Source organism: Balaenoptera physalus (genome assembly GCF_965194825.1).
Source record: "Balaenoptera physalus genome assembly, chromosome: 8".
Classification (NCBI taxonomy): domain Eukaryota; kingdom Metazoa; phylum Chordata; class Mammalia; order Artiodactyla; family Balaenopteridae; genus Balaenoptera; species Balaenoptera physalus.
Genome location: NC_138887.1, coordinates 111,353,802 through 111,374,101, shown reverse-complemented (window position 1 = coordinate 111,374,101; position 20,300 = coordinate 111,353,802). Strand labels below are relative to the sequence as shown.

The window sequence follows — 20,300 nt, the reverse complement described above, 5'->3', positions numbered from 1 at the left end:
ACAAATGAATGGAAAGACATCCGATGCTCATGGATTGGAAGGCTTAATACTGTTAAAATGTCCATACTACCCAAAATGAGCTACAAATTCAATGTAATCCCTATCAAAATTCTAGTGGCATTTTTGAAAAAATAGAAAAAACCATCCTAAAATGCATATGGAATCTCAAGGGGCCCTGAATAGCCAAAAGAATCCTGAAAAAGAACGAAGTTAGAGGCCTATCACTAATTTCAAAACATATTACAAAGCTACAGTAATTAAAACAGTATGATACTGGCATAAAGACAAACATATAGATCAGTGGAACAGAACAGAGAGCCCAGAAATAAATTCTCACATGTATGATCAAATGATGTTTGACAAGGGCACCTAGACGACACACTGGGGAAAGAACTCGAAATGGATTAAAGACCTAAACCTAAGGCCTAAAACTATAAAACACCTAGAAAAAAAAACATAGGGGGGAAGCTTTATGACACTGGATTTGGCAATGATTTCTTAGATGTGACACCAAAAGCAAAAATAGACAAATGGAATTACATCAAGCTTAAAAACTTCTGTGCATCAAAGGACAATCAACAGAGAGAAAAAGGCAATCTATGGAATAGAAGAAAATATTTGCAAATCATGTATCTCATAAAAGGTTAAAGAACTCCTACAACTCAACAAATAACCTGATTTTTTTTAATAGGCAAAAAACTTGAACAGACATTTCTCCAAATACGATAAACAAACGGCCAGCAAACATACAAAAAAATGCTCAGTATCACTAATCATTAAGAGAAACGTGAACGAAAACCACAAAATGCCATATCACACCCATTAGGATGGCCAATATCAAAAAAAAAAAAAAAAACCAGAAAAACAACTGTTGATAAGCATGTGGAGAAATTGGGATTGTAAAATGGTGCAGCCACTATGGAAAACAGTATGGAGTTTCCTCAAAAATTTAAAAATAGAAATACCATCTGATCCAGCAATCCCTTCTGGGTTTATACCCAAAAGAATTAGAAACAGGATGTTACAGCCATATCTGCACACCCAAGTTCAATGTAGCATTATTCCCAATATCCAAGAGGTGGAAGCAACCCAAATGTCCATCAACATATAAACAGATAAAGAAATGTGGTATATACATACAATGGAATATTATTCAACCTTAAAAAAAGAAGGAAATCCTGCCATATGCTACAACATCAATGAACCATAAGGACATTATGCTAAGTGAAATAAGCCAGTCACAGAAGACAAATACTACATGATTCCACTCATATGAAGTATCTAAAGCAGTCAAACTTACAGAAACAGAAAATAGAATGGTGGTTGCCAGGAGCTGGAAGGAGGAGGAAATGGGGAGTTGTATTCAGTGGGGATAAAGTTTCCATTTTGCAAGATGAAAAAGTTCTAGAGATCTGCTGTACAGCAATATGAATATATTTAACACTACTGAGTGTTCACTTAAAAATGGTCAAGGTGGTAAATTTTCTGTTAGTGTTTTTTTTACCACAATTTTTTAAAAGGGGGAGGGAGGGGTGCTAAATAGCACCAGACCATGTGGAGAGAGGTCTGAGAAAAGGAAGCTATGCAGGACGATGGGGGGTTGCATTCTGAGCAGTAACCTTGAATGTCAAGGGTAGAGACAGAGCAAAATGATGCCTCCAGCCTCCTGCTACGCCTCTAGTTCAAGCTGTTTCAGATCCAACTGAGAATGAGGCCTCCGACGTGCCACAGACTTAATGGGCCTTTTTTGAAGTCTCAAGACTACGCTGCGAGAAATTATTATGGTACCTTAAAGACATCCTGAACAGGGGACACGGTTATTTCCTCACATCTTCACCCAGTAGTAGCAATGGCAATAATCCTCAGCAGGTGGGAGGTTCTCCCGCCTTGAGCCAGCTGTGGCCTGGACTGGGTGCTCCTGAATAGGAAATCCTAGTTCCTACCTTGGCAGGAGGTATAAGGAGCCTTTCCTTGAGGGCTCAAATGTTACGGCTCAAATTTGCTGTAAAATGTTACGGAAAGACCGGAACGAACTTTTTGGCCAGCCCAATAGTTTGAAAAGGGAGGAAAAGCCAAACGTTATATGCTCCATACACAATTTGTTAAAACATTTCCTCTGCCCTTCTCTTTTTTGTATATTAAAATTGTAAGATTCTTAGGTCTGTTCTTTATACGCTAGCTAATGGAATTCAAGTGCTTAGCCTTGAGAATACTTAGAAAGAAAAGGGGGGAATGTTCCATCTTCTCCAGACCTGCAAAAAAGTACACACCATGTGCATCATAAATTATCTCTGATAGTGGTGAATTGAGAACGTTCACAGAAGTACCAGTGTGACTCTCCTTTCCAACGTGGAGACTTCCATTATAAAGTCTGTTCAGTTTTCTGTTTAACAAAGCAGTTATTTAGGACACTTGGATGTCAGAGAATGTTGCTATATATTTAAGACGTAGCCCTGAATCCCCAAAAGACTGCAATTTGATCGGCTCTCTTAGTAATTTGTATAATTTTTATATAAAAACGGTTTATTTAAATCTTATTACCATGTTAATCCAGAAGAGGAGCTCTGGCGCTTTCTTCTCCCCACAGACCTGAAAGGCTATAAAACCCATGACTCCCTGGAATTCCTTATTCAAACAAAAGGTTTGAAAGTCTAAGTCTCATTTAAATGAACTAATGGGTTCATTAGTTTTGTTGTTGCTAATGGGTTAGATGAGGAAAATCACAGGGGTTGCAGGTAGCAGACTCAGTGTCTAGCAATGGGCACTATTAGAGATCAAGAGACCATAGCGGGAAACAGAAGGACCACCCAAGGACACGTGTGAGTTCCAACCCTCTACTATTACTAGGGAAGTCCCTTGTCTCTCTCTAGGCGGCCCTCAATTTCTCCCCGTTCTGATCTCCCTGCAGTAATCTGTGTCCACTGAAGGACGAGTGTTAATAGCTCTATACAGTTTCTATCTTTCAGAACTGGGTACAACAAGAAGCCTTTGTCTTTGACGTTTTAACATTTGCTTTCCTTTTACACCACACTGTTTTAGAGAGACAAGCACAGCTAAACAAGATTTTAACCGTAGGCCCTTTTGGACTGTTTTGTTGTTGCAGGTGAAGGCGGGGGGATGGGGGCTGTCAGATACTTACCAGTGTTTTCCATAGAGCCAGTGGCCTCCCCATGTCAGCAGGCAGATCCCAGCTGTAGTTTTCTTCCAATGATTTCGAAGTGTTTTAAAGAACACAGTCATCTTCTCTCAGGGATTTGCTAGATTAGTAGAGGCAGAAAAGAAAAATATAATTGCCCAAGGGAATCGTGCAGAGTCCCTATGACTGTCTTCGGGTCTTTCATCCTCTCTATGTGTTTTCCTTCCTCCCTCCTTTTCCTTCCTAGTTACATCATCTTCATCTTCTCACCCACCCACCTACCCATTCTTTCTTTCTGTCTTTCTTCTTTCTCCTTTCTTTTTCTTTCTTTCTTCCTTTCTTCCTTCCTTCTTTCTTTCTTTCTTTCTTTCTTTCTTTCTTTCTTTCTTTCTTTCTTTCTTTCTTTCTTTCTTTCTTCCTTCCTTCCTTCCCTTCCCTTTCCTTTCCCTTCCTTCCTTCCTTTCTTTCTTTCTTCACTTCTTTCCACCTAAACTACACTTTTTTCTTCTTTCATCACTTTTTCTTAGAAGGAAGGGGGAGAGGAGCAGGAAGAGAAGAAGGGAATTCTAGGTGTCCTGTCTTTGCTTTCTTCTTACACTCATTACACCGCTATTTAAGAGTATCTGCTTATCTGGGAATTCCCTGGCCGTCCAGTGGTTAGGACTCGGCACTCTCACTGCCAGGGCCTGGGTTGGATCCCTGGTCAGGGAACTAAGATCCCGCAAGCCGTGTGGCACGGCCAGAAAAGAAAAGGAAAAATAAAAAAAAGAGTGTCTGCTTATCCATTATATATAAAGTATATATCATCAAATTAGTAATCAAATTAGTAATGTAAAGGGATTATTCAAAATAGGAGAAAACACTAGGCCCTCAATAGAACATTCACAGAAAACTCAATGAAGAGAAAATGCACATTGCTCTGTAAAAATGCTCAACTTCCTGAGTAATCAAAGACATGCAAATTAAAAAGAACTATCACTATTCACCTATAAAATTACCAAAATTTTTAAATGATTATACTCACTGATGACAAAATGAGATAGACACACACTCCTATACGGAAGGTAAACTAGCATAACTTTACTCAAAAACAAAGTGACCATATAAACCTATTCTGTTTCTTTTCGTCACAGCACTTATCCTGTGATGATCCTTATGTGCCAGTTTGTTTATTAACTTACCCCACTGGAATGTAAACTCCGCGAGAGTAAAGATTTTGACTGTTCTGGTCACTGCAGTATCCCTGTGTCTAGAATAAAACCTGGCACATAATAGCCATTCGGTAAATAACTGTTGAATGTGATGGGGTTCAAGACATGCTACCCCAAAATATGGCACCTTGGCAGAGTGGATATTTTAAGCGGAAGGAGTTTGGGAAAACAGCAGAGGCAGGAAGGTCACCCTGACCACCTCCCCACCTTGCTCTTCTTCCCTGAAACAGATCATAAAACCCTCCAGTGACAGGTGCCTGCCCTATACCCAGCAGGAAGGATCGATTTGTCTCCGAAGAAAAAGGGATGCCAAGAAGAATTCTAACACGCAGGCCTTGCTAAGTTTCCCATTTGCTATAATTACCTCATACCCTTTACCCTATCACGCTCCTCCACGACTGTCTAAAATAAAATACTCGGACCTGTTTCCTTGGGTCTTCATTTCTTTATGAAGGCTCTCGTATCATGTAAAACTTATGCTGAGTAAACTTGTATGCTTTCCTCCTGTTGATCAGTCTTTGTCAGTTTAATTTCCAGACCTAGCCAGGGGCCCTATGAAGGTTAAGGAACACTTTTCCCCCACTACATGAAATTTTTTTTCACTAAGAATTTTTGTTGATGTGCAAAAAACTAAAAATATAATGTTAAGTAAAATTAGCAGGATAGAAAAGCCTTATGTAATTGGTATTTACCAATTATGTTCAAACATGAATATAAGTGAAAAAAAATACCAGTAGAAATAAACACACAGAAATTTTAAGTAATTCCCTCTTGGTTGTGAGAAAATGGGTGACATTTATTTTACATCTTAAATTGCAATGTATTTTCTAAATTTTCTAAAAATAAATATAAATTATTTTCTAAACAGATACAGAAAATTTTTATGACTTTGTGTGCATGAGGTAAACAGACCAAGAAAAAAAAAATCTTCAGCTTTTGCTGAAGATTCTAGTTCTTTTATTACTCCCTTTAACCACAAAGACTCTCTTCTTGACCTAACTTTAATCAGGCTCCTCTGAGCTCTGCTGGACAAGGCCCTAGCTTGGGCTTCCCTCTCTGCCCTTGTAAAATCCAGTTTGAGCAAGAATCCTACTTAGTTTAGTGAAAATCCCCCACCTCCACCGTTGGTATCTGACCACCCTGGATATCTTATCACCCTGGTCTGCCTTCAGCAAGAACTCTACTGAGTCAGCCTAACAAGAATTCCCCTTAACCCTGATGTTCCCCCTCTTAGTAATTTTCCATCCACTGATGCCCACCCTGCCCCTTGGCTATAAACCCCCATTCGTCCTCGTTGGAGTCAGAGTTGAGTCCAACCTCCTTCCCCCACTCCAAGACCACCACCGCAGCAGTGGTCTCTACGTCCACCCAGATGCCTCTCCCTACCCTTGAGTAAAGTCTGCCTTACCATTCTTTAACAAGTGTCACTACATAATTTTTTCTTTAACACTACCATTGGTTAAAATTCCTCTCAAGGCCAGACACATCCTTATCACCAGCAACAATGAAGCCAGCGCCAGGGAGCCCCCCTTCCTGTGAATCAGAGCCACAGTACAGGATGGTACGTAAAGGAACCCAAAGGCACATGTGATAATTAGACGCCTCTCCATCGCACCCTAAAGCACGCGTTCATTCAGCATGCTAGACTCTGTGCCGGGTGCTAGGCAGAGAAGCACAGGTCTCTATTCTCAAGTGCTGGCAACTGTTAAATCCACAAGTGCAGAACAATTACACAATTTATGATTGTAATACAGTGGGAAGGATGTTGAGGGGTAAGTCGTGGCTCTGTCAGAAGCCACAAGAATGACCCAATGTAGACTGGAGGTGACACGGTGGTCCGTGGTTGGGGGAAGTCTTCCCAGAAGGCGTGACATTTACCCGGGGTCTTGGAGAATAAGGAGTACCAAATGAGCAGCTAAAGAGACTGATGTGCATAAAGGCATAAATGATAGCCAGGTATGTTCAAGGAAACACAGGTGGGTAGTCAGGTATAAAGAGCAGCGTAAATATGGAAGGTGAGAACAAGGCCTCTCAAACTCTAGTGTAAAACTTGTTAAAATGCAGATTCTTGGGCATTACCCCCTGAGAGTCTGACTTGTTCTGGTTGGGCTGTTAGTGAAACCGAGCAGGACCCTGTGGGGCTCCTGGGCACGAAAGCCTTTCTGTGTCTCCCATTTCTAGACATTCCGAGTTCCAAAGGGCAGGTTCAAACAGTTGCTAATCAGGGAAGGGAAGGGACACAGAGACAAGGGAGGAGCAGTCAAAAAATATTAGTGCAGCCTTGGGGCGGGGTCCTGGGTCCACCTCAAGGGATACACAGAACAATATCTTTGAGCTCTTGCACAGAACTAAAACCCCCAACAAGTGGAAGATGTGAAGTACTTGATGAAGCAATCTTCATTTCAGAGAGGTCACAGTTTAATAACCTCCAGAATCACAGAAGCTCATCAGAGGACCACCTGAGGCCAGATTAAAGGAACAGCAGGCCCTGCACACACCCTGATCCTTATAAGCAACCCCGCCCTTGAACCATTGCTATAAAACTCACCAAATCCCCCTGGGTTGGGACACACAGTTTTTGAGGGCATGAGCCTGCTGTGTCCCCCTCTGCCTGGCAAAGCAATAAAGCTGTTCTTTTCTACTTCACCCAAAACTCTGTCTCCAAGATTCGATTCGGCACCAGTGCACAGAGGCCGAGTTTTTGGCATCATCATCTTCATTATTAATGAGTACTCCCATGCTTCTAGCGGAGGTCAGCACCACACTCTGAGAAATAGTAGTCTGGAGATAAAGGACGGGGAAGGTCGGGGAGGTTCAGAAAAGATCGGGAAGGACCTTGACTCCACGCTAAAGACTTTGGATGGTACATTGAAAATGATGAAAAACCTTGAAGGGATTTAAGCAAGTGAGTGATAGGATCACATTTGGACTGTAGAAAGATCACTTTGTAGCAGAATGGAAAATGGGCTGGAAGAAGCTGAGCTAAAAGCTAGAGAGCCAGTAGCAAGTTACTACCACAATCTCTAGGCACATAAACGAAGGAAGGAGCACAGGGGACAGAGAGAGGATAATGTGGCAGATCTTTAGAAAATAGAATCTAGCAGCCATTGGTGATCAACTGATTGTAGGAGGTGAGAGAAGAGGAACCAAGCCAGTTTTGTACTTGGGCAACTTACTGAATAGTGATTTCAATCATTAGAGTTGGATTGTAGGTTCATGAAGAAAGGTGTTGGAGATATTGAGTTTGAGATGCCTGTGGGGCATCCAAAGGAAATGATCAATGGATGTCTGGACTTAGCAGTTGGAAGCCAGGAGAAATTGTCTGGATGGAAGATATAGATTTGGGGCTCATCAGTGTGAAGGAGATAAAGTTGGAGTACAGGTAAAATATCCAAGGCAAGGACAGAAGTTAGAGAACAATCTAACAGTCGTTAAGAGTCTGTTTTGAGGCCACCCATGACCCACTGGAACTCCCTTTGTGTCACAAATGAATGGGTCTGCGTATTACAAAACTACTGTGGAAACATGCAGGCAACCTAGTGTAGTGGAGAGAGCACTGGTCCGAGGGTCTTGAGGCCCAGATTCTAGTCCTACTTCTGTTACTTACTGGCAGTGAGAGCCTGGGTAAATCATTTAACCTGTCTCTATGTTCTCATTAGTAAAATGAGGACACACCTGCTCTGATTAGCTCATGTGGCTGCGAAGATCACATCTGATGGGGCTGTGAATGCACTTTCCTCGGTAGTAAAATGAGGCTACACCTGCTCTGCTTCACTCATTTGGCTGTAAAGTTCACATCTGTGAGGGGTATGGATGAACCTCGTAAATTTTTCCAGATTTAAGTCATCATCAAATATGTAATATATTAGCTAGCAGTGTATATGCCTTCTAAGTACCCAACAGAACTCTTATTCCCCAATCTCAGTAAAAACTTAAATTTTTACTGAACAAATAAAATTTGGCACCTAATAGCCATTCGATAAATAACTGTTGCATGTCTCGTCCGAAACGCATGGGTTTTTTTTGTTTGTTTTTTCCAAGAACTCCCCAATTCTGATTGTATTCGACCCTCCTCACCATGAGGCGGGGCTTTTCTCACTAGACTTGGGACCCCACAATGGGCAGGTTCTGTCTGTGCATCTCTAGCAAACAGAACCTAGTAAAGCACCTGGAATGAACGAACCAATCAACCAATCCATCAGGCGATCAGAAACCATTCGCCCCATTTTGCAAATGAGTTAGCTGAATCGCTCCCCCCCCCCCCGCCCCAAGAGAAGTGGGTAAGGGTCACGCAAGTTCAAGGCAGCTCTGGGACTAGACCCCAGGCCACCAGCCTCCCGCAGCGGCAACAGGAACCCCGCCATCCGCACGGAGCCCTCCCCGCGCGGTTCCGTCCGGCCCTCGCTCCCACCCTCCGCCCGCACCCGGGTCGCGACGCCCACCCCACGCCCCGGCGCCCTCCCCGCCCGCCCGGGCCGGGTCCCCGAGCCCCGCGCCCGGCTCCCCGCCCCGGCACTGCCGCACTCACCAAGGCGGGTCCCGCGCGCAAGCTGCCTTTCCTGTGTGCTCGCTCAAGATTCCCCTGCTCTTTGAAGGGAAACCGCTGCCGCCGCCCTTGGGTTCCGCGGCGGGTTCCTGGCGCGCAAGGAGGGTGCGGTCTGCAGGGGCCGCCCGAGGCGCGCCGGGGAGTGGGGGGGGTGCCTTCAGTTTTCGATCGCTCATTTGTTCATCCATTCAGCCTTATCATCCATCCCTCTGTCGCTCAGCAATATTTTATGGAAAGCCTACCGAGGCAAACACTGTTTTAGGACCTGGCACTAAATCGGAGAATAACTAAATGAACAGGGCCATTTCAGGTAGTGCTATGTACCACGAAGAAAACGAAAACAGGTGATAGAAAAGGAGTGGGGTGGGGGGAGAACTATTTTAAGTTAGGCCTCTCCGAGTAAGGGGCAATTAATCTGAGACCTGAAGGCGAGAAGGAGCAGGTCAAGCAAAGATCCAGAGGAAAAGAGAACCTGAAGGAGGGCATGGCCAGTGCAAAATCTGTAAAGCCTGAGGCAGTTCAGCAAGTCGGAGGCCAGTGCGAGTGAAGCAGAGACAACTAAGCAATAAGAAGTAGCGATGAAGCCGGAGAGGTGGGCAAGACGGGCCACGGTGGTAAGGAGTTCCGACATTATATGGAATGGGATGGGAAAACCTTGAGAGGATTCAGTCAGGGGAATGACCTGATCTGGTTTGCATTTTAAACACCTCTGGCCACAGTGTAGTGAATAGATTCTAGAGAGCGAGAGAGCTGCAGAGAAGCCAGGGCCCATGCTGACCACCAGAGGGCAGTTCTAATTCTCTGTCCCCCTCCCACCAGTTCCCCCACCCGCACGTGTGCTGTGGGGACCATACCAGTCAGTCAAGGTTTCTTTCTTTTCTTCTCCCATCCATCGTTGGATCAACCAACATTTGCTGAGTGCTGCGCATGCGCTAGGCACAGGGGATGCCCTCCTGTACAGCACCCACCCCCGCCCATTGTCCCTGCCCTCATAGAGCTTGCAGTCTAGTTTCCCCATTTACTGCATAAAGACACGCATCCTTACTATCGCCCCCCCACCCCAGATGAATGTTTTAAGAGAAATGAGAACCACCGACGAGATTATGGTGCAGTAAAGCATACTCGGCCAGGTTCTAATCCTCAGGAGCCCACACTACCAGTAGGGTGAACTTCCTAGCCCTTCCACATGTAAATTAGAAGACTGGATCGCCGTAAAAAATCTCTTCTAGCTATAAGATGTTGTGATATTCTAGGTATGAGAGAGTTATTTTCAACTCTCCTTTTCCAACCATCTAAAACATTTGCATTTGAAAATGAGTTGCTGAACTGCTTGCCTGGAGGCTAGAAAAATCTGGAACTTGATGCTGCATGGTCCAATGGGCACACTAAGCTTTAGGGTTTCAGCAAAACAGTGGTTCCCCAAAGTGAGAAAAGTTTGGCTTAAATGAATTTTCCATAATTTTCCAATCAGAAAAATGAAGAAATATAGAAAGAAGCTTTTTCTTAAAATATATATCTATACTTTATATATAGATGTATATTTTGTATATGTATCCGTTTTATATATGTATACCTTTTCTTGTTGTTTTAGGGCTGATTTTCTTTTTCTTTTGGGTAACACATTGACAGGGAGCTCTACACTCACTTCTGTCTTTAGGATCAACAAAGAACAGAATCCAGTCTCGCTGGGACACCTGCGTGATCACGTGTGGATGTGATCTGACCACACTGAATGGGCTCATGTGCATGCTGGCCTGTGAGCGTCCCTGTGACGACAGCTGTGCAAGCATGGCCGTGTATCTGTGCACACGGCGTGGATAGTTTTATGGCAGTGAAAAGAGGCCTCCCTCTGTGGTCTGTGACTTATTGGCACAATTGGATGAGAGCATAGCACTGCCCAGGCTGCAGATGGGCATTTACTGTGGTCTTAACGCTGCACTTAGCCAGTGCGGGAGGGCAGCACTGTCCAGTAGGTAAATGTATTTGCACCTTTGGAACCAGGTGCCTGGACTGGAATTCCAGCTCTGCCACATACTAGCTGAGGGAGTTGAACAATGCCTTTATTTAATTTCTTTGTACCTACGTTTCTATAATGATGATGATAATAACTGTATCTACTTCATTGGATTGTCATGAGGAGTAAATGAGTCCATACATGTAAATCCTTTAGAAAAGTACACAGAACAGAGTTAACACTCAATAGATACTTGTGGTGTTTTTGTTTTTGTTTTTTTCCTGTAGCCACTGCCTAAACCGCAAGCAACTACCAGCTAACCAGAAAATCCCTGGGATCCAACAGGTACCCTGGAAGGAAGAATATGTATTTGGCAAAACTGGGATGAGCTCCTGAGAGTTTCAAGCCCACCGGGAGCAGGCCGTCTGTACACATGGATGGAGTGCTAGTCGGCCAGGGCGAGAATTCTGAGTACCGACCCCTCCCCAATCCACCCCCCAGGGTCACTGAAGACAGGAGACAGGAACGTTAACTCACAGAGGGCTGATGCCAAAGAACCAGGGCTGGGGTGAGATTTCAGATCCCCTGTTCAAAACGGAGGTCACAGCTTTGACTCTCCCAAAGCTCCGGGGAGAGGGCGTGAGGGTCTCACCAGAAGGTAACATCTGGATGGGGTTGAGCTGTGGGAAAAGAAAACTCTGGTTTTATTTGAGTTAGAGCCACGCACTGTTGAAAAGCTCAGGCATCACAAGGCAGATGCCCAGAATGCCTGTGAAGAAGGGTGACAGGCCTCTGCCACCAGGGAGAAAACAGCACCCCACGGGGGAGGCAGTCCCTCCAGGGAAGGGAGAACAAGGGCATGTGGAGGGTCGTGTGTCTCACAGCCCACCTCACTCAGGACTAGTCGAGTAGTGTTCATGAGACCATTAGGGAATATTTGTTAGTTTTCTTTATTTCTTTAATATGAAGGCTTTAATTCATTGTGGCCAGTGTGGCAGTAATTGGGAATGTTGGTGTCAGGCTGTTGAGTTCCCAGCAGAGAAGTCTGGAAACATCTCCCAGGTTTTTATCCGGATTCTCAGACTAGAGAAAATAAGACATCTCCTCAAAATAAAGCCTCAGAATTACATTTGCAAAAGAGAGGAGTGTAGCCGTGGTGTGGGGCATGTCTCTGAGAGAGACCTTTGTGTTCCCTCCTTAAATTGCATGTTTGTATAAACAGGAACAATAGGTCATACGGCTCAGATAGGTCACCTGCAAATGGGAAAATACCTGCATCAAAATGGGAGTGAGCCGTAAATTCATCTCTGAGGAATTAACTGTACCCATCACACGACACATGTATTTCCTGACACTGTAAAGCATTATTGAAGTATCCCATTTATTTTTGAAATGATATAATTTATACTATTAATATTTTTGCTGTAGAAACTGCCCCTTTTTGGCCACATTGGTTAAGCCAATGATTGCCCCTTCGTATCCCTTCTAGAGGCACACAGCTGTAAATAAATAAGCGAAGGATTATCCGTTTCAGATGTAGAAAATGGATGGACGGATGCCGGGAGGGAAGGGGGAGGTGGGATAAATTAGGAGACTGGGATTGACATATATACACTACTATGCATAAAAAAGATAACTAATGAGAACCTACTGTAGATCACAGGGAACTCTACTCAGTGCTCTGTGGTGACCTGAATGGGAAGGAAATCCAAAAAAGAGGGGATATATGTATACGTATAGCTGATTCACTTTGCTATACAGCAGAAACTAACACAACATTGTAAAGCAACTATACTCCCCCCCCAAAAAAAAGTGAAAAAAAAAAAAGATCAGAAATTGAAAACAAAAAAGATTATCCGTGTTTACAGAAGTTAACCCCACCCCCATCCTGTGGGGGGATAGAGTGGAAGCCACATCCTACACGTGTAGTCTGTAAGGCCACAAATGACACTAAAACATGGAAACCTCGCAGAGGCTCTTTTCAGGCATCATGACCAGGGCTGAGCAGTGGACATGGAGATGCGCCACCTGGATCCCCCTTCAAGGAAAGACCTGCCGTCCCAGCTGCCCGGAGCACTGTGACAGACAGCCCCTGCCGGGGCAGCCTCTATGCAGCGAGCCATCTTGACCGGTGTCACGCCCTTCTGGAAGTGACCCACAGCTAATGACCTGATCCAGGAGAAAGTACAACAGCTTTGTCACTTTAGACCCAAATAAGACACCTCTGACCAGTTATCCTAGCCCCAGAGCTCCTCATGGGGTCAGCTGCGGCTGTCAGGCTGCATCATAGCTCGGCTTCTCCCTCTACTGCATCCTGCTTCCTTCTCTCCCTTTTAGCAGGTGTTGATTCTGAACGCTAAACACTGTATGCCAGACAGCGTAATAACCCCCCCCAAAATGTCCATGTCCAACCCCAGAACCTATGAATACTCTGTAGACATGTTTAAGTTAAGGATCTTGAGATAGGAAGAGTATCCTGCATTATCCAGGTGGACCCAGTATAATCCCAAGGATCTTTATAAGAAGGAGACCAGAGATCAGAGAGAGAGAAGATGTTGCTCTGCTGGCTTTGAAGGTGGAAGAAGGGGTCACAAGTCAAGGAATGTAGGCAGTCTCCAGAGCCTGGAAAAAGTAAGAAAATAAGTTCTCCTTTAGAGCCAGAGAGCACACAGCCCTACAGACCCATTTTAGGTTTCTGACCTTCAGAACTGTAGGATAAGAAATGTGTGCTGTTTTAAGCTACTAAGTTTGTGGTAATTTGTTACAGCAGCAAATAGGAAATTAATACACACTGTCATAGAATATGCTTCCTGGAGAATCCAACCTGGACAGGTTGATATTTCAATACTTTCAGTGAATCAAAATTAAAACTAAATTATTTTTCTGTCTGCCATTTTGTCTGTTTAGGGCCATTTGTGCAATCCCTCACCCATCTCCAGAGCAAACCTGTAGTGCCCCCTTTCCTTCTCTCTGCTCATCCAAATCACATCCTTCCTGCAGCCTTTCCTGAGAGCTACACCCTTGTTGATCTACCCCTTTCTCGAACAAGGGTAATGTTTTTAGTCTGCATCATTCACTTCAGCCATTAATCATGTATTTTTATAGGACAAATGGGGGACATCAGAGATAATGAAGGAATCCCTGTATGCACTCCTCTAGGTAGATGTAGAGGTTGGAGTTTTTGGAGACCTACACCAACTCTACTCTCTTCCAAACTCTATTTTACTAGGATGTACACAGATCCCAAAATAATCAGGCTCAATTGCTAGCCAGCCTTGAATGGTTTCCTGCAGCCCAGCAGAAATCTGACACTGGCTTAGGCAGCCCCAAGACCTTCTGTTAGTCAAAGACTGGAGCCTGGTCCTCTCTCACAGTTAGGGAGAGTCCTGGAAATTTTCCTCTGCTGGTCCATGATGAGCATCTCTAGTTCCAGAGAAGAAGACTCAGGTCTGACACCACAGCCCTTAGATGCCTGCAGCGGCCCCTTGGGCAGCATCCCTGAGCTTCACTGGCACATTCATGCCTTAGATGAGGCCAAAGAGCTATCCAGATGTGCACAGCCAGAGACACGGGCATAGCTCATGCTCTCCCTGTCCCATGTTCTTTGTTCAGCATTGCTGACAGTTAAGTGAGGTTCCTAAGCAGCAGAAAATTAATTCCCAGTAGTCATTTGGAATTTTCCTTGGTCTCCAACTCTAGCCTGGGATCTTTGGAGAACATTCTGCACCGTCAAAGATAGGGATTTGTGTCTCCTTCACACAACACGTTGCCACACATGGTACTGGCTACATGTTGAAATAAGCTACACATTGAAACTGTGAACTCAGTTGCCTATAAAATGAAGTCATGTTTCCCTGAGGGCATGAGAAGAATGTGCTGACAGATAGCCAATAGCCCCTAGTATTGGAAGAGTCTTACTTACGTCTCAGTATCTGTAATATTTAAGAAACTAAAAATAGAGCTATCACATGGTCCAGCAATCTCACTCCTGGGCATATATCCAGAGGAAAACATGGTTCGAAAGGATACATGCACCCCAATGTTCATTGCAGCACTGTTTACAATAGCCAAGACATGGAAGCAACCTAAATGTCCATCGATGGATGAATGGATAAAGAAGATATGGTACATACAATATATACAATGGAATATTACTCAGCCATAGAAAAGAATGAAATAATGCCATTTGCAGCAACATGGATGGACCTGGAGATCATACTAAGTGAAGTAAGTCAGATAGAGAAAGACAAATATCACATGATATCGCTTATATGTGGAATCCAAAAAAATGATACAAATGAACTTATTTACAAAACAGAAACAGACTCACAGACTTAGAGAATGAACTTATGGTTACGGGGGGGGGGGGAAGGGTGCAGGGGGAGGGATAGTTAGGGAGTTTGGGATTGGCATGCACACACTGCTATATTTAAAGCAGATAACCAACAAGGACCTACTGTATAGCAGAGGGAACTCTGCTCAGTACTCTGTAATAACCTAAATGGGAAAAGAATTTGAAAAAGAATAGGTACAAGTATATGTATAACTGAATCACTTTGCTGTACACCTGAAACTAACAACACTGTTAATCAACTATACCCCAATATAAAATAAAATTTTTTAAAATCTGTAGTATTTTCCTAACATGATGACAGACCATCCAGAAACCCAGTAGCTTCCCATTAGTCCAGAACCAATCCTGAGGTGACTTTCTCTTGGCTCAAAATCTGTTATTAAGAATGTTGAAGGGGGGCTTCCCTGGTGGCACAGTGGTTAAGCATCCGCCTGCCAATGCAGGGGACATGGGTTCAAGCCCTGATCTGGGAAGATCCCACATGCCGCGGAGCAACAAAGCCCATGTGCCACAACTACTGAGCCTGTGCTCTAGAGCCCACGAGCCACAACTACTGAGCCCATGTGCCACCACTACTGAAGCCCGGACTCCTAGAGCCCGTGCTCTGTAACAAGAGAAGCCACTGCAATGAGAAGCCCATGCACCACAACGAAGAGTAGCCCCTGCTCGCTGCAACTAGAGAAAGCCCACGCACAGCAACAAAGACCCAACATAGGCAAGAATTAATTAATTAATTAATTAATTATTTTTTTAAAAAAAAGAATGTTGAAGGGAAACCACCTCTGTTTAGAAGTAGGGTAAGAGGAAACAGGAAGATAGGCGTGCCATGATCACTCATGGATCACTGGGGATCTAAGAAGTGCTTAAGTCGCCAGTCAGATTGCTCCCTAATGTGGAAGAGTGAGAGAATGTGGACTAAACCAAGGGAGAGAGACTCAAGGTTTAAGGTAGCCCCACATTTTAATTTTATGCTCACTGACAAGATATACATATACACATACACATGCATATGCATATATCTAATACTCTCATACTTGCAACCTCCTTCCCAGTTATATACATCAACCACATAAACCTAGAACAGCAAAGGTGGCTGTTGATTACCCTAGAGAGAGTGCTGTGTGGCTCTCACCTCTCACTTACTTCTCCCTGCTTTTGCCACTTCCCTGAAGCTCCAGAACTTGGTCAGCTTAGCTAAGCCTGATGGTAGGATCTACTGCAGGGATGGTATATGGAGTGACTTGAGGCAGTGGCCACGGTAAACCTACAGCAATAGAACCTTCATGGTGTCCTAAAGTTGGAAACTTACAGATGCAGAACAAAAAGCCAGAAAGAAAGGAAGACCAATAGAATAAATAAACCCAAGATAAGTGTAGCCTCGTTCACCACTGATTCTTGGCTCCACTTGTAATTATGTTGTACTAAGTGTAGTATACACTTTCTTTCTTTATCCATCATCCATTTCCCCCATTCTTCTTTCCTAAAAGGAACCAAATTTTGCTCAGGTATACACCTCTCACCTTCACAGTCCCTGCCTGCCTGTGACAACTTTGCAGGTGACTAGATAACCCCATCCCTGTTGTTGGGAGTTAGTTTACATCAGTTTAAGGTCCTCATAATAATTCCTCTTCCGCCGCCAGTGCTTGGGTTAGGAATTGATCATGTAACTCACTTTAGACCAGAGAGTCTTAGGGGGAGTCTGCTGAGAGATCTCAGGAAAGATTTCATTATCCTTAAAAGGGAACATTCAGGAAAGATATGGTGATGACCCTTAAACATATTATGCTAGGTGAAATAAGCCAGTCACAAAAGACCACCTATTGTATGATTCCACTTATACGAAACATTCAGAATTGCCAAATACATAGAGATGGAAAGTGGATTAGAGGTTGCCTGAGGTTGGGGTTGGGGATGGTTGGGGGAAAAAATAGGAAACGACTGCTAATGGGTATGAGATTTCTTTTTGGGGGAATGAAACGTTCTAAAATTGGTTGTGGTGAGAGTTGCACAATTCTATGAATATACTAAAAACGACTGAATTATAAACGCTAGATGAAAGAGTTGTAAGGTATGTGAATTACACCTCAATAATGCTGTTGAAAAAAATGAAAGGGATGGTCCCACTTTTTCCCATAGATAGGGTCATATGTGTACATAATACCTGAAACTGCTACAACTATTGTTCAGCCATGAAGGGAGCCAGCCCTTGGGCGAAGCCAGCTCACAGAGGATGAGCAGGAAGAGATGGAAAGAACTTGGGTCCTTGGAGACATCGTTGAGGCAAATGGTTGGACTATGCCTGGAGTTTGCTCAAACTTGGACATCCCATAATGTGAAATAATAAATTCCGTTATGGTCTAAGCCAGTTAGAGCCAGGGTTTTCTGCTCCTTGAAGCCAAGAGCACTGACTTGATAAAGCCCAAGCCATAGGCTCTTGGTGGGTAGGAGACACAGTGAGGACAATGTTTTTAAAAAGATGATGTTGAAATTTTATGGGAAAAACAGATGAAAACAGAAAGGAGCTAGTTGACATCAATTGGTATGTTTAACCTTATATTGTTCCTAAAATCATTCTCCAACAATTCCCCTGGACCCTGGACCTGGGCCATGCTCATTTGCTATAGATTCATTAACATTAAAATAGAGTTAAGTGTTCAGAAAAATTGGTATAACGTTCATATCACCGCAAATAGCCTTACATGAGGCATCTCAGATGGAATCTGCTTCTTATGGGAAGAGATGTTCCTCCACCAGAACTTTTACCATAGAAAATTATGTACGAATTCCTTTAACATTCATTTTGGTTTGTTTACATATTTTATGCACACAGGTTCTTCTTTAGACTACTTTGTTTCCAATAAGAAAAGTATGAAATGGAGATCGTGTGGTATTTAGGCTTAAAATCTCTTCCTTGTTGTGACCTTTAATATCCACTGTTAGTAGTAACTAACAGATTGGAAACATGTAAATGAGGCCTTTCAAGAAACCAGCAGGTTGCTAGGAGAGAGAATATCTTCCACATTTAACATGGGATTTTATAAGAACCCTCTGCAAAGCCCATTCTCACCCATGATCGATATGGGCCCTCCCTTTTCCTGAAAGTGACATCTTTTGTTAATGTGTCTCCTTGTCCTTTGCCACCTCCTCCTCCTGACGACATCTGGGCCCTGGCTGGCACTTTCCAGTTGGCTGTTTAACATAGGCATGAAAAGGGACAAAGATAGGGTTCACATTGATTGTATCAAGCAAGTTCTCCAATATTGTTTTGCAAAACCCAGTCTCCCAAAGTAACCCAGTTTCTAAGTATTCTGAAACAAAAAGGAGGAAATTCTATCTATAATGAATTTTAAGGAGGTGTTCTTTTAAAGATTCTATTTTTTAGAGCAGTTTTAGGTTTATCACAAAATTGAGAGGAAGGTACAGAGATTTCCCATATATCCCCCTGCCCCTACACTTGCATAGCCTACCCCCATTATCCCATCACTCACCAGAATGGTGCCTTTTTTTTTTTTTTTAACTAAAGATGAGCTTACATGGACACATCATAATCACCCGAAGTCCATAGTTTACCTTAGGGTTTACTCTTGGTCTTAAATGTTCTATGGGTTTAGACAAAAGTATAATGACATATATCCATCATTATAATATTATACAGGGTAATTTCAATGCCCTAAAAAAACCACTGTGCTCACTGTGCTTTCTATTTCTCTCTCTCCCAACCCCCACCCCAGCAAGCACTGATCTTTTTACTGTCTCCATAGTTTTGCTTTTCCAGATTGTCACATAATTAGAATCATATAGTATGCAGCCTTTTCAGATTGGCTTCTTTCACTTTGTAATATGCATTTAAGTTTCCTCCATGTCTTTTCATTGCTTGATAGCTCATTTCTTTTTAGCCCTGAATAATATTCCATTGTCTGGATGGACCACAGTTTATCTACCCATTCACCGACTAAAGGTCATTTGGTTGCTTCCAAGCTGTGGCAGTTATGAATAAAGCTGCTATACACATCCATGTGTAGGTTTCTGTGTGGACATAAGTTTTCAACTCCTTTGGGTAAATACCAAGAAGTGTGATTGCTGGATCATATGGTAAGAGTATGTTTAGTTTTGTTACAAACCACCAAACTGTCGTCCGAAGTGGACGTACCATTCTGCCTTCCCATCAGCAATGAATGAGAGTTCCTGCTGTTCCACATCCTCACTAGCATTTCACGTTGTCAGTGTTCCAGATTTTGGCCATTCTAACAGGCTTGTAGTGGTATCACCTTGTTGTTTGAATTTGCATTTCCCTGATAATATTAATGTGGAGTAGATTTTCATATGTTTTTTTATTTGCCAACTGTATATCACTTTTGGTGAAGTGTCTGTTAAAGTTTTTGGTCCATTTTAAAATCAGCTTGTTTGTTTCCTTATTGTTGAGTTTTAAGAGTTCTTTGTATATTTTGGAGAGCAGTCCCTTACCAGATGTGTCTTTTGCAAGTATTTTCTCCCAGTTTATGGCACGTCTTCCAATTCTCTCGATATTATCTTTTGCAAAGCAGAAGTTTTTCATTTTAATGAAGCCCAGTTTATCATTTTTTTCTTTCATGGCTCATGTCTGGTGTGGTGTCTAAGAAGGCATCACCATACCCAAGGTCATCTAGGTTTCCTCCTTATGCTATCTTCCAGAAATTTTATAGAGTTTTATTTTACATTTAGGTCTATGATCCATTTTGAGTTAATTTTTGTGATTAGTGTAAGATGTCTAAATTAATTTTTTTCTTTTTGTAAGTGGATTTTCAATTTTTCCGGCACTATTTGTTGAAGAGACTATCTCTGTTTCATTGTACTGTCTTTGTTCCTTTGTCAAAGATCAGTTCACTCTAATTATGAGGGTCTATTTCTGGGCCCTCTATCTTGTTCCATTGATCTACTTGTCTGTTCTTTTGCCAATACCATACTGTCTTGAGTAGTGATGCTCATGGCCCTTTACCTAACTTGGGTTCCTTGGTGTGAAGCAATGCTGTGCAAGATACCGCGATCATTCATAAGGCCCCTGGTGAGTCCCCAGCTGGTGGCTCTGGCAAGGCATGATAGGCAGGGAAAATAAAACCAAA

At 43.1% G+C, this 20,300-nt stretch overlaps 1 protein-coding gene across 7 annotated transcripts in view; it reads right to left on the bottom strand.

Annotated features, from left to right (window-relative positions):
* AGK (acylglycerol kinase) overlaps positions 1 to 20,300 on the bottom strand; it is a 126,034-nt gene that overhangs the window by 76,531 nt on the left and 29,203 nt on the right. For 2 of the 7 annotated variants that reach the window (XM_082473092.1, XM_082473098.1), the window contains exon 1: positions 3,140 to 3,503. In XM_082473092.1, the coding sequence (XP_082329218.1) occupies positions 3,140 to 3,240 (101 nt within the window). In that variant the 5' untranslated portion in view covers positions 3,241 to 3,503. Of the gene's footprint in view, positions 1 to 3,139; positions 3,511 to 4,317; positions 6,873 to 8,875; positions 9,273 to 11,384; positions 11,528 to 20,300 lie in introns of those variants that run through there. The other 5 variants (XM_082473093.1, XM_082473094.1, XM_082473097.1 and 2 more) reach the window with 5 other exon arrangements.